Source organism: Ascaphus truei, chromosome 18 (assembly GCF_040206685.1).
Source record: "Ascaphus truei isolate aAscTru1 chromosome 18, aAscTru1.hap1, whole genome shotgun sequence".
NCBI lineage: Eukaryota > Metazoa > Chordata > Amphibia > Anura > Ascaphidae > Ascaphus > Ascaphus truei.
This window is the reverse complement of record NC_134500.1, coordinates 7,171,533-7,186,094: the sequence shown is the minus strand read 5'-3', so window position 1 is coordinate 7,186,094 and position 14,562 is coordinate 7,171,533. Positions and strand designations below refer to the sequence as shown.

General features: G+C 53.7%; 1 protein-coding gene across 1 annotated transcript in view; it reads left to right on the top strand.

Annotated features, from left to right (window-relative positions):
• The first annotated feature begins 4,793 nt into the window (after positions 1–4,793).
• ADAMTS17 (ADAM metallopeptidase with thrombospondin type 1 motif 17) overlaps positions 4,794–14,562 on the top strand; it is a 112,962-nt gene continuing 103,193 nt past the window's right edge. Inside the window, exons 1-3 of the mRNA XM_075575279.1 lie at positions 4,794–6,200; positions 10,060–10,424; positions 14,332–14,506. Of these exons, the coding sequence (XP_075431394.1) occupies positions 6,161–6,200; positions 10,060–10,424; positions 14,332–14,506 (580 nt within the window). The 5' untranslated portion in view covers positions 4,794–6,160. The remainder of the gene's footprint in view (positions 6,201–10,059; positions 10,425–14,331; positions 14,507–14,562) is intronic.

Here is a 14,562-nt window from a genome sequence, read left to right as displayed (position 1 = left end):
AACCTCAGCCCCCCCAAAATGCTGGAAGACCTGTAGGGCCAGATGTACTAAATGGTGCTATGCAATAACGTACCTTCTCAAGTGAATGGGCTAATTGATAGCATTGTTTACACAGGAAGTATGGCCCCTACTGCCTGCAGTTGCTTCTCAGTGTTGCAGCCAAAGAGTTAATATAAGATTAGTTCTTGCACCAACTTTAACTTTGAAACAAACTGCGAAAAGGCCTCCACAAAATCAACAAATTATCAGGAGTTTGCAATCAACTACACACCCCAAAGCCTTCATTTTATGTGAAAAAAATAGATATTTCGCTCAGGTAGGTGGCACTGTTGCTTAAAAAACTGTTACAATAACCCACAGATACTGTACTATGAATACTGACAGTCGCAGGGACCCTACAGAGTAATATTAGGTCATTATGTACTTACTGTCCTGCCTTAAAGTTCAGTTCATGTTTGCTGCTGGTAAATCTCTTTGTTCATTTTTTTTTTTTTTTGCCAAAATAATGATCTCTGAACAGTATAGGGGTTTATTTCCAAGCCCGTGAAGACTGAAGAGCGGTGACTGGGACATCCTGCGAGAGACCCCACAGGTACACTCACCCATTCAGCCAGTGGGCTCTGTTGGATTCAGTGGCGTTATCTGGGGAATGTGTTCCTAAGGCTGCGTCTCCGCTGGCGCTGAGCGCGCCGCTTTTAATTACATAAATGTATATGTGCAAGTCCACGCTCACGCGGTGCGCGCAGCACGCACGCTCACTCAAGCTTGGCGTTTGAGTAAACCAAATTTTTGGACTTTGTCAATTTGCCTGCAACGCCTCCCCGCGCGCGCTTGCGAAATAGCCAGGATACCCGGCGCTCAAGCTTGAGCGCGGTCAGCCTAAGTCCGTGGCAATAGCAGGCACGACTGCGCGCGCGCGACACCGCAAGCGGCAGAAACCAATTCATTACTTGAACAGGTCCGGCCAGACCGCGCACGACGAGACCCGCACGGAAGCGCAACGGTGCGTCAGGATTTGGAGACGACAAATCTATTCGATTTTCTCCGCGACGGCCACGTCACGTGAGCTGTTTGAACCAATAAGGGGCGAGCGTCACATTTCAGGCTGTGATGTCATGGCCACGCCTCTCCGTCGCGCGCGTCAACGGAGGACACGCGTCGCTCAGGCGACAGCCGCGCAAACCTATTCCGAGGTCTATCGCCTACCCGGTCGCGCCTACTATCACCACGACGACACTGATCCCTGGCAAAGGAAAAAATGTTAAACCTACAGTATGAGGAATCCATATGAAATGTCTTAATAAGAAATATTGGATACAAATAATGGACATACTATTTATATTACAGTACCTACCTCCCATGTGTTTTTTTTTTTTATTATGTCAACAGAATTATTCTGAATCGAGAAATAGTTTCTGATTATTATTTATGGTCCCAAATTAGTTTATTCTGTTTATTTTTTGAGTATTTTTGAATTTTTGTCTTTTTAGCGAAATGTTAATGTGAAAACTGTTTCATCTGGGTCCTTTCCCCCCTATTTATTTCATCTTTGGATTCGTCCTTGGACGTTGGCAGAGCGTTTGACTTCATGGGAATGCGAACCTTGCACCTACCTTTGTGGGATCTGTGGCAGCAGTGAAGAGGTTAACCCCTGTCCTGGTTTGTATCCCAGTATCTCAGGCCAGTCCCTGTGTCCTCTTGTGCTCCCAGAATCAGCTATTTTTGGCTAAACCTCTTGCTCTCTCGTTGGGCAATTTGCCACCTGCGTTTAGGATGGTGCACAAGTCGCTTGTATTTCTCACCTCTTCTCGCAGCTGGGAGGGGGTTTGTGGGGTTAGGATTTCCTCTCCCAGTGCCGGAGCGCCTCCGCTGACCCCCGTAGAGAGGTACCAGGACACTGAGGGTCTTAAACATACCCTATAGGTCCACGACCTTCACACGTCCTCTAATCTGCTACAACAGAATGATGCCAGTATATATAAAAACACCACTCATTGGAGCCCAGCTCCTCTTCTCAGTCCTGCCCCCTCTCTATCCCTCATCTGCCCCCTCTCTATCCCTCATCTGCCCCCTCTCTATCCCTCATCTGCCCCCTCTCTATCCCTCATCTGCCCCCTCTCTATCCCTCATCTGCCTCCTCTCTATCCCTCATCTGCCCCCCTCTCTATCCCTCATCTGCCCCCCTCTCTATCCCTCATCTGCCCCCCTCTCTATCCCTCATCTGCCCCCTCTCTATCCCTCATCTGCCCCTCTCTATCCCTCACCTGCCCTTCTCTATCACTCACCTGCCCTTCTCTATCCCTCATCTGCCCCCTCTCTATCCCTCATCTGCCCCCTCTCTATCCCTCATCTGCCCCCTCTCTATCCCTCATCTGCCCCCCTCTCTATCCCTCATCTGCCTTCTCTATCCCTCATCTGCCTCCTCTATCCCCCATCTGCCTCCTCTATCCCTCATCTGCCCCTTCTCCATCCCTCATCTGCCCCCTCTCTATCCCTCATCTGCCTCCTCTATCCCCCATCTGCCTTCTCTATCCCTCATCTGCCCCTTCTCTATCCCTCATCTGCCCCCTCTCTATCCCTCATCTGCCCCTCTCTATCCCTCATCTGCCCCCTCTCTCTATCCCCCATCTGCCCACTCGCTATCTCTCATCTGCCCCCCTATCTGCCCTCATCTGCCCCCTCTGTCCCTCATCTGCCCCCTCCTATCCCTCATTTTCCCCCTCTGATCCTCATATACCCCCTGTCTAGCCCACATCTGCCCCTCACTCTAGCCCACATCTGCCCCCCACTCTAGCCCACATCTGCCCCCCTCTCTAGCCCACATCTGCCCCCCTATCTAGCCCTCATCTGCCCCCCTCTCAATCCCTCATCTGCCCCCTCTCTATCCCTCATCTGCCCCCTCTCTATCCCTCATCTGCCCCCTCTCTATCCCTCATCTGCCTCCTCTCTATCCCTCATCTGCCCCCCTCTCTATCCCTCATCTGCCCCCCTCTCTATCCCTCATCTGCCCCCCTCTCTATCCCTCATCTGCCCCCCTCTCTATCCCTCATCTGCCCCCTCTCTATCCCTCATCTGCCCCCTCTCTATCCCTCATCTGCCCCCTCTCTCTATCCCCCATCTGCCCACTCTCTATCTCTCATCTTCCCCCCTATGTGCCCTCATCTGCCCCCTCTATCCCTCATTTGCCCCTCCCTCTATCCCTCATTTGCCCCTCCCTCTATCCCTCATCTTCCCCATCTCTATCCCTCTCTGCCCCCCCTATCCCTCATCTTCCCCCCTGTCCCTCATCTGCCCCCTCCTATCCCTCATTTTCCCCCTCTCTGTTCCTCATATACCCCCTCTCTAGCCCACATCTGCCCCTCACTCTAGCCCACATCTGCCCCCCACTCTAGCGTACATCTGCCTCCCTCTCTAGCCCACATCTGCCCCCCTATCTAGCCCTCATCTGCCCCCCTCTCTAGCCCTCATCTGCCCCCTCATTTGCCCCCCTTTCTATCCCTCATCTTCCCCCCTCTGCCCCCCATCTGCCCCCTCCTATCCCTCATTTGCCTCCCTTTCTGTCCCTCATCTGCCCCCTCTCTATCCCTCATCTGTCCCCCTTTCTATCCCTCATCTTCCCCCCCCCTGTCCCTCATCTGCCCCCTCCTATCCCTCATTTCCCCCTCTCTGTCCCTCATCAGCCTCCTCTATTCCTCACCTGCCCCTCTCTATCCGTCATCTGCCCCTCTCTATCCCTCATCTGCCCCCTCTCTCTATCCCCATCTGCCCACTCTCTGCTCCATCTGTCCCCTCTCTATCCCCCATCTGCCCCCTCTCTGTCCCTCTCTATCCCTCATTTGCCCACTCTCTGTCCCTCTCTATCCCTGATCTGCCCCCTCTCTGTCCCTCTCTATCCCTCATCTGCACCCTCTCTGTCCCTCATCTGTCACCCCTCTATCCCTCATCTGCACCCTCTCTATCCCTCATCTGCACCCTCTCTGTCCCTCTCTATCCCTCATCTGCCCCCTCTCAGTCCCTCATCTGCCCCTCTCTCTATCCCTCATCTGTCCCCTCTTTGTCCCTCATCTGTCCCTCGTCTGCCCCCCTCTCTGTCCCCTATCTATCCCTCATTTGCCCACTCTATGTCCCTCTCTATCCCTCATTTGCCCACTCTATGTCCCTCTCTATCCCTCATTTGCCCCCTCTCTGTCCCTCTCTATCCCTCATCTGCACCCTCTCTGTCCCTCTCTATCCCTCATCTGCCCCCTCTCCGTCCCTCATCTGCCCCCTCTCTCTATCCCTCATCTGTCCCTCGTCTGCCCCCCTCTCTGTCCCCCTCTATCCCTCGTCTGTCCCCCTCTCTGTCCCCTCTCTGTACCTCGTCTGCCCCCCTCTCAGTCCCCCTCTATCCCTCGTCTGCCCCCTCTCTCCCTCGTCTGTCCCCATCTCTGTCCCCTCTCTGTACCTCGTCTGTCCCCTCTCTGTCCCTCCTCTCTGTCCCCCTGTATCCCTCGTCTGACCCCTCTCTGTCCCCCTCAATTGCACCAACCCCCTCCTCCCCCAGTTACCCCTCTCAGATCTCCGGGTGCCCTCCTGCCTCGCACTCTGCTCCCCCTGGCGGCGCTCCCCAGCACTGCGTCCCAACCACGTGTACCGCACTCGGCCCCGCCCCACGCCGGGCCTCTCAGCTAATCCCGGGACTGGAACCGCCCCTCCCCTAGCCCGGCCGACTTCTAATTGGAGCGCTTGGTGCACAGTGGGCGTGGCCTGAAGCTCCCGTTGAGTTTGTCCGCTGTGCAAACACTGTGATGATCTAAGTACCCGGCACAGCATCAATACTACCCTGCGAGTATCTAATACTACCCGGCACAGCATCAATACTACCCTGCGAGTATCTAATACTACCCGGCACAGCATCAATACTACCCTGCGAGTATCTAATACTACCCGGCACAGCATCAATACTACCCTGCGAGTATCTAATGCTACCCGGCACAGCATCAATACTACCCTGCGAGTATCTAATACTACCCGGCACAGCATCAATACTACCCTGCGAGTATCTAATACTACCCGGCACAGCATCAATACTACCCTGCGAGTATCTAATGCTACCCGGCACAGCATCAATACTACCCTGCGAGTATCTAATACTACCCGGCACAGCATCAATACTACCCTGCAAGTAACCGGCACAGCATCAATACTACTCTGCAAGTAACCGGCACAGCATCAATACTACCCTGCGAGTATCTAATACTACCCGGCACAGCATCAATACTACCCTGCAAGTATCTAATACTACCTGGCACAGCATCTAATACTACCTGGCACACATCTAATACTACCTGGCACAGCATCTAATACTACCCTGCAAGTATCTAATACTACCCTGCAAGTATCTAATACTACCTGGCACAGTATCTAATGCTACCCTGCAAGTACCCGACACAGCATCTAATACTACCTGGCACAGGATCTAATACTACCTGGCACAGCATCTAATACTACCCTGCAAGTACCCGGCACATAATCTAATACTAACCTGCAAAGCATCTAATACTACCCTCCAAGTACCCGGCACAATATCTAATACTACCCTGCAAGTACCTGGCACAGCATCTAAAACTACCCTGCAAGTATCTGGCACACATCTAATACTACCTTGCAAGTACCCGGCACAGCATCTAATACTACCCTGCAAGTACCTGAGACAGTATCTAATACTACCCTGCAAGTACCTGGCACACATCTAATATTACCCTGCAAGTACTTGACACTGCATCCTAATACTACACTACAAGAAATCGACATTGCATCCTAGTACTGCCCAGCACTGCATACAATATAACCCGCAAGTACTCGGCCATGCGTCTAATACTACCCGGCACTGCATCCTAATACTACCCTGCAAGTACCTGGCACTGCATCCTAATACTAGCGGGCACTAAATCCTGATATTCCTCTAAAGTACCTTAGTACTGCACTGTATATTACTCATCCTGTGCAAGTATCTGGGACTGCATCTCCTTTCTACCCTGCAAGTACCCTTCATCCATCCTACTGTATAAACACTGCTGCAGGTATCCTGAGCTACAGCTGCAACAACACTGCAAATACTCTGTTACTACGGCTGCAAGTACCACACTATTACTAGGGCTGCACCCCCCTCCCGGACAACATGCTGCTCCTGAGCCTCCTGTGCCTGCTGCTACCCCCAGGTAAGTGCAGGGACACAGCCAAGCATTAGATTGTAAGCTCTGTGGGGCAGGAGTATATATCAAAGTCTCCTGACTGCAAACTCTGGAACAGAATAGGTGTGAGGTGTTGCTCTGAGTACCGGTGAAATACTCCTCCCAAAAGGTACTAAGGAAAATTCAACAGGTGGACCCAAGGGGTTAATTCAGGGGTCCTCAAGGGCCACCAACAGGTCAGGTTTTCAGGATATCCCTGCTTCAGCACAGGTGACTCAATCAGCGGCTCAGTCTTAGACTGCGCCGCTGATTGAGCCACCTGTACGGAAGCAGGGATATCCTGAAAACCTGACCTGTTGATAGCCCTTGAGGACTGGAGTTGCCCCCCCCCCCCGCTCTAATCCTGGTACCCCTTTAATGGGGCATATTAATGGATGCAGCGCTCTGCATAATATTACGCTGCTTAGCACATGCACAGCATGTCGCTGTCTCCACCCGAGGGGTTAAAAAATGCTTTGGAATGTGAACCAGACTAATGAAAGCAACCCGGGCAGTATGCAAATGAAGAGATAATAGTAATATTACTAACGGCCCATGTTTACTAAGCAATGCTATTCCATAAAACACTAAGCGCAGCTTAGTAAATCTGCCCCTTGGTTCCTGTACATGAGCAGCCTATGCTGAGGCCTCAGGACTTTGGCTGGATGGCTGTGTGTGTGTGTGCCTGTCTGTGTCCCGTGAGTGCTTGTGTGTGTCGGTGTGTGTGTGTGTGTGTGCCTGTGCCTGTGTGTTGCTGTGTGTGTGTGTCCGTGTGTGCCTGTGAGAAGGGGCCCTTTCTGTTTTCCTAGCTGATTCTTTAACCTGCGCTGGGTTCCGTGTGTGTGTTGCTGTGTGTGTGTGTGTCCGTGTGTGTGTGTGTTGCTGTGTGTGTGTGTCCGTGTGTGTGCCTGTGTGTGTGTGCCTGTGAGAAGGGGCCCTTACTGTTTTCCTAGCTGATGCGTTACCCTGCGCTGGGTTCTGTGTGCCTGTGTGTGTGTCCGTGTGTTGCTGTGTGTGTGTGTCTGTGTGTGTGCCTGTGTGTGTGTCCGTGTGTTGCTGTGTGTGTGTGTCTGTGTGTGTGCCTGTGAGAAGGGGCCCTTTCTGTTTTCCTACCTGATGCGTTACCCTGCGCTGGGTTCTGTGTGTGTGTGTCCGTGTGTTGCTGTGTGTGTGTCCGTGTGTTGCTGTGTGTGTGCCTGTGAGAAGGGGCCCTTTCTGTTTTCCTAGCTGATGCGTTGCCCTGCGCTGGGTTCTGTGTGTGTGTGTTGGTGTGTCCGTGTGTGTGTGTTGCTGTGTGTGTGTCCGTGTGTTGCTGTGTGTGTGCCTGTGAGAAGGGGCCCTTTCTGTTTTCCTAGCTGATGCGTTGCCCTGCGCTGGGTTCTGTGTGTGTGTGTGTGTGTGTTGGTGTGTCCGTGTGTGTGTGTTGCTGTGTGTGTGTCGTGTGTTGCTGTGTGTGTGTGCCTGTGAGAAGGGGCCCTTTCTGTTTGGTTGCCCTGCGCTGGGTTCTGTGTTGGTGTTGCTGTGTTGCTGTGTCCGTGTGTTGCTGTGTGTGTGTCCGTGTGTTGCTGTGTGTGTGTCCGTGTGTTGCTGTGTGTGTGTGTGCCTGTGAGAAGGGGCCCTTTCTGTTTGCTTGCCCTGCGCTGGGTTCTGTGTTCCTGTGTGTGTGTCCGTGTGTTGCTGTGTGTGTGTGTGTGTGTGCCTGTGAGAAGGGGCCCTTTCTGTTTGGTTGCCCTGCGCTGGGTTCTGTGTGTTGGTGTTGCTGTGCTGCTGTGTCCGTGTGTTGCTGTGTGTGTGTCCGTGTGTTGCTGTGTCCGTGTGTTGCTGTGTGTGTGTCCGTGTGTTGCTGTGTGTGTGTGTGTGTGTGTGTGTGTGTGTGTGTGTGTGCCTGTGAGAAGGGGCCCTTTCTGTTTGCTTGCCCTGCGCTGGGTTCTGTGTTCCTGTGTGTGTGTGTGTTGCTGTGTGTGTGTCCGTGTGTTGCTGTGTGTGTGCCTGTGAGAAGGGGCCCTTTCTGTTTGGTTGCCCTGCGCTGGGTTGTGTGTTGCTGTGTGTGTGTGTGTGTGTGTGTGTGTGTGTGTGTCCGTGTGTTGCTGTGTGTGTGTGTGTGTGCCTGTGAGAAGGGGCCCTTTCTGTTTGCTTGCCCTGCGCTGGGTTCTGTGTTCCTGGCAGCGCTGCACAGCTGTACAGTACATCAGAGTTTCCGTTCATTAGGACTTGGACACTGAGGTTGGAACCTGAGCGCTTGGCGCTGTCACCCTTCAGCACAGCTGATTCTGCGCAGCGTTTGGCCGGGCGCCCCCTTCTAGGTGGAGGTACAGAGAAGTGTCACATTGCGGGTCAGCTCTGGATCTCTGCTGCAAAGTGGGGCCAGACCGACAACGCCACCATAATCCCGCGGTGTTCATTGTTAGCTGCCTAACTTAGGCTGGCGCCATGGCACCTTCGCCCGCGCGGAGGCTCGGAAGTGACCCGCGTGAAGCGGGTGCTTTCCCTGGCCGTCGGGGGCGTTCCTAGGGGCGTCACGGAGCTGGGCGAACCGCTCACGTGACCGGCCTGACGCGCCAAGAAATCAGTTTCAACTGATTTCTCGCGCGCCCGCACGCCGCATGGACGCGATCACCGCCTTACTCTGATCGCTCAGCGTGCGGACGCCCCCCGCACGGTCTGCGGCACCATGGCCCCAATCTTCCCCCCCTCACTTCTTTGCTCCGGGGGAACACCGGAGCCTGTTTCTGTTTATTTAGTGATCTGCTTAATTTGAGTATCTGGTAATCATTGCGCTTTCCCATTATCTCTTTAAAACGTAATCGTGCTGCTGATCTCGTTAGCCGTAATGAAAAACAACATGGATGAGCACATTCATGTCCCAGACAGGCCCCCCCCTAAACCCGATACTCGCACAGCATACAATGCTCCTGCTCCAGCCAGGCCTTCTGGGTAATGATCTACAGGTGAACGCTCATAGGGCAGCGCCTCTTCTTAGCGTGTCTGCCTGCGTGTGACACGGCTATTGCAGCACAGCCGGAGATAAAGAAGTACATCGCCAGCAACTTTATTCTTAGAACATCTAGAGATTAGGTAAATCTTATAAAAACCCGCCAAAGTATGTGATAATAGGGGTTCCCATGTTAAAATGGACAAGAAGCAAAAAGTGACAATGTGCTCATTTGCATGCCATTACCCAGAATCCCTGGCTGCAGTGTATGCTAAGAGATAATGGGGAAAGGCAGGGCTGCAGACCTGAAAGTGCTCGCAAGTGATCTTTTATATTTGAAATTATTTTTAAAGGGTCTCTGTCTTTGTGGGGGGGGGGGGGGGGGCGGGAAAATGGGGGCGACGGCCAATCCCACGTTTTACGTAATCCGGAAATAATCCGCTTTATTGCAAGGGGAACCGGCTAGGGAAAAAGGGAGTAAGACTTCAAAATAAAGGCATCTTGTTTTTAAATGTTTCATAAGTAATGGTGATAAGGCATGGGTGAGCAAGTCCTGTCCTCCAGGGCCACCAACAGGACAGGTTTTCAGGATATCCCTGCTTCAGCAGGTGGCTCAATCAGTGGCTCAGTCGAAGACTGAGCCACTGATTGAGCCACCTGTGCTGAAGCTGCGACTGATTTGAGCCACCTGTGTTAAAGCAGGGATAGCCTGAAAACCTGACCTGTTGGTGGCCCTTGAGGACTGGCGTTGCCCACCCCTGTGAGAAGTAATGGTAGTCTTGATATGTACATAATGAATTAGTGATCTATAAATGAATAAGCGCTGGTACTTCCGGCATGTGAATACCAAGTACTCCACAAAGTAATAGTACTCCATACCCCACGGTACCATGAGATTCCTGTCCTGTTTTGTAGCGGAAGCCTCTGACGCGACCCTGGAAGTGGTGATCCCCCGGGTAATAAGTCCGGCCGAGCTCCCGCTCCTGCTGAGAGAAGGGGACCCTGCCACCAGGCCTCCCCGAAGACCACGCTCCTTGCCGGCAGCCACGGGAAGCCAGTGGGGCCACGTCTACGTCCACCTGCCGGCGTTCGGGAGGGACCAATTCCTCCGCCTGCGCAGGGACCACCGCTTCCTGGCACCGGGGTTCTCGGTGGAAGAGAAAACGGAGCGGGGAACCGTGACCACGGTCCCGGGGGGGGAGCCGTGCTTCTATACCGGGGAGGTTTTAAACCAGAACAACTCGTTTGTATCTGTGAGCACATGCGGCGGCGGCGGTCTGGTGAGTACCTCCCGTATTACCCCCATCCCCTGGTGAGTACCTCCCGTATTACCCCCATCCCCTGGTGAGTACCTCCCGTATTACCCCCATCCTCTGGTGAGTACCTCCCGTATTACCCCCATCCTCTGGTGAGTACCTCCCGTATTACCCCCATCCTCTGGTGAGTACCTCCCGTATTACCCCCATCCTCTGGTGAGTACCTCCCGTATTACCCCCATCCTCTGGTGAGTACCTCCCGTATTACCCCCATCCTCTGGTGAGTACCTCCCGTATTACCCCCATCCTCTGGTGAGTACCTCCCGTATTACCCCCATCCTCTGAGTACCTCCCGTATTACCCCCATCCTCTGGTGAATACCTCCCGTATTACCCCCATCCTCTGGTGAGTACCTCCCGTATTACCCCCATCCTCTGGTGAGTACCTCCCGTATTACCCCCATCCTCTGGTGAGTACCTCCCGTATTACCCCCATCCTCTGGTGAGTACCTCCCGTATTACCCCCATCCTCTGAGTACCTCCCGTATTACCCCCATCCTCTGGTGAGTACCTCCCGTATTACCCCCATCCTCTGGTGAGTACCTCCCGTATTACCCCCATCCTCTGGTGAGTACCTCCCGTATTACCCCCATCCTCTGGTGAGTACCTCCCGTATTACCCCCATCCTCTGGTGAGTACCTCCCTTATTACCCCCATCCTCTGGTGAGTACCTCCCTTATTACCCCCATCCTCTGGTGAGTACCTCCCGTATTACCCCCATCCTCTGGTGAGTACCTCCCGTATTACCCCCATCCTCTGGTGAGTACCTCCCGTATTACCCCCATCCTCTGGTGAGTACCTCCCGTATTACCCCCATCCTCTGGTGAGTACCTCCCGTATTACCCCCATCCTCTGGTGAGTACCTCCCGTATTACCCCCATCCTCTGGTGAGTACCTCCCGTATTACCCCCATCCTCTTGTCAGTCACTTCATCCTTCCGCGACCTTGTTTTGTCCATTTTTAAATTATATGCAGACATGCGGTATCCCTGCTAAATACCTTCTGTTACAGGGGCGGGCAACTCCAGTCCTCAAGGGCCACCAACAGGTCAGGTTTTCAGGATATCCCTGCTTCAGCACAGGGGGCTCAGTCAAAGACTGCACCTCTGATTCAGCCACCTGTGCTGAAGCAGGGACTGATTGAGCCACCTATGCTGAAGCAGGGATATCCTGAAAACCTGACCTGTTGGTGGCCCTTGAGGACTGGAGTTGGCCAGCCCTGTTCTGCTATGTTTATAATATGGGTGTTAGAGGGGTGCAGAAAACAGGTCCGCCCTGCGCAGGTGCACATTGTACAAACATGGGGTTAATTGATCCGGCTTTAATCAGATCTCTGGGGATCTGTAGCAGCCTTTTAACCCCTTTGCTGCCAGATGAGATGGCATCGCTGTGCGATACGTGGCAGGCGATCTGGCAGTGAAGGGGTTAACGCGCGTGCCCTGCTTGGGTTGCACACTTCCACGCTGCCCGTGGGCATTTGTGTTACCAGAGGAGGAGAAGCATTTCACGAGCGTGTGTGTCCAGATCAGAAGGGTCCGCGGCGTAGGGGAGTCTCGCGTCACCGGGACACCCCGCGAGCGTCGTTTTATCAAAGTGCGTTTGTGTTACTGTAGTAACGGGAAGCATTAGCAGACGGGATACTCCATGCACGCAGAGTATCATTAGAATATAGATTTATTATTAGAGTGGATTTTTATTGCATTTTCTAATTTTCCTTAAACATGACATTTGTGGGAACAAGAAATAAACATACAGCTAAAACCATACAAACTCGGCACCGGTACTGGTTATTGGGTCATATGGGTTGTTTCGTGAAAAAGGGGCCTCAGGGTTCCAGTTTTGTCAATTTATTTACATTAATATATTGGATTTTTCTTGGTCTCTACTCTTCATTAGTATCATATAATTGTCATGTCCAGAGGGCATACAATCTGAGCGGATAATATCCTTTCATCGGAAGTATCAGACATACACACACACGCACAGATTGTGGCTACACACCCACACGTGCTGGGATTGTGGCTACACACACACACACACACACTAATGCAGGGATTGTGGCTACACACACACACACACACTAATGCAGGGATTGTGGCTACACACACATACACACACACACACAATAATGCAGGGATTGTGGCTACACACACATACACACATGCACAGATTGTGTCTACACACCCACATGTGCTGGGATTGTGTTACACACACACACACACACACGTGTACAGGGATTGTGGCTTCACACACAAGTGTGCAGGGATTGTGGCTGCATGACATCAGTACACCTTGCATACACGCCGCGGACACACCACCCTCACACTGCATGTGTTGCACCTCTGCCAGGGTAGGGATTGAAGCCATATAAGCTCACCGTGCATTAGATGCACTTCTCCTATCACTTGATACTAGGAGGGTGTGTGATAGGAGGGGTGCAATGGGGTATTCTGTGCAGGTGGGATTCATGCAGCTTGGAGGCAACGCCCCATTATCACTGAGCCCGGTATGCTGAAGAGCAGGGGGGCTCAACTCCAGACCTCAAGACCCCCCTCTCCCAACAGGTCAGGTTTTAAGGATATCCCTGCTTCAGCACAGGTGGCACAATCAGTGGCTCAGTCTTTGTCTTAGACTGAGCCACTGATTTGAGCAACCTGTGCTGAAGCAGGGATATCCTAAAAGCCTGACCTGTTTGGGAGGGTCTCGAGGTCTGGAGTTGAGCCCCCCTGCTTCAGAGAACCCTTCTGGAGGTGTGGGGGCCTGCAGTACATAGCTAAGTGGCACATTCCCTAGACATGAGAGCTATCCCTTTGTCTCGTGATGTCATCATCCACGCCCCAGTAACCACGTCAGCCACACTAGAATGATCAAAGTGTCCTAGGATAGTGCACCTCTCTGCGGCGGGACGTCTCTGCGGCGGGACGTCTCTGCGGCGGGACGTCTCTGCGGCGGGACGTCTCTGCGGCGGGACGTCTCTGCGGCGGGAGCTCTCTGCGGCGGGAGCTCTCTGCGGCGGGAGCTCTCTGCGGCGGGAGCTCTCTGCGGCGGGACGTCTCTGCGGCGGGTCCTCTCTGCGGCGGGAGCTCTCTGCGGCGGGAGCTCTCTGCGGCGGGACCTCTCTGCGGCGGGACGTCTCTGTGGCGGGAGCTCTCTGCGGCGGGACGTCTCTGCGGCGGGTCCTCTCTGCGGCGGGACGTCTCTGCGGCGGGACGTCTCTGCGGCGGGACGTCTCTGCGGCGGAAGCTCTCTGCGGCGGGACGTCTCTGCGGCGGGACGTCTCTGCGGCGGGACGTCTCTGCGGCGGGACGTCTCTGCGGCGGGACCTCTCTGCGGCGGGTCCTCTCTGCGGCGGGAGCTCTCTGCGGCGGGACGTCTCTGCGGCGGGACGTCTCTGCGGCGGGACCTCTCTGCGGCGGGTCCTCTCTGCGGCGGGAGCTCTCTGCGGTGGGACGTCTCTGCGGCGGGAGCTCTTTGCGGCGGGAGCTCTCTGCGGCGGGAGCTCTCTGCGGCGGGATCTCTGCGGCGGGAGCTCTCTGCGGCGGGAGCTCTCTGCGGCGGAACACATACCCCATGTACGCACGACCAATGTCTCTTTATTAGGGAGGAGTCATTGAGCCAGCGCTAGTGATGAGTATTAGAAAGAGGCAGGCTAGGCTGGCACAGCGGTGGAAGGGCCTATAGATGTTCATATACGTATACATGTATATCTATTTATATAGCATCATAATCATATAAATAAGACATAATGGGGAGAAGTGCTTCAACATAACAGTGACATTTAGGGAATGGCGTCCCTGTCCCGAAGAGCTTACAATCTAATAGTCACTTTGCAGAGTATTGCTGTGTGTCAGACGGCTCTAATCTCCCACTCAGGTCGGATACATTCAGATAGGAGAGGAGCAGCTGGTGATACAGCCAGCAAACGCCACGGCGCGCTCTGGGGACGCCTTCACTGGAAGAGAACATGTCATCAGGCGGAGGCGGTCACCGGTGCCCAGCTCACCTGCGCGCTCTGCCGCGCCGCGCAGTAACTGCCACGTTGTATCCGGTGAGTTGGGAGGGGATGCTCACCGCACACTTTTTAACATCGATGTTCTCTCCAGT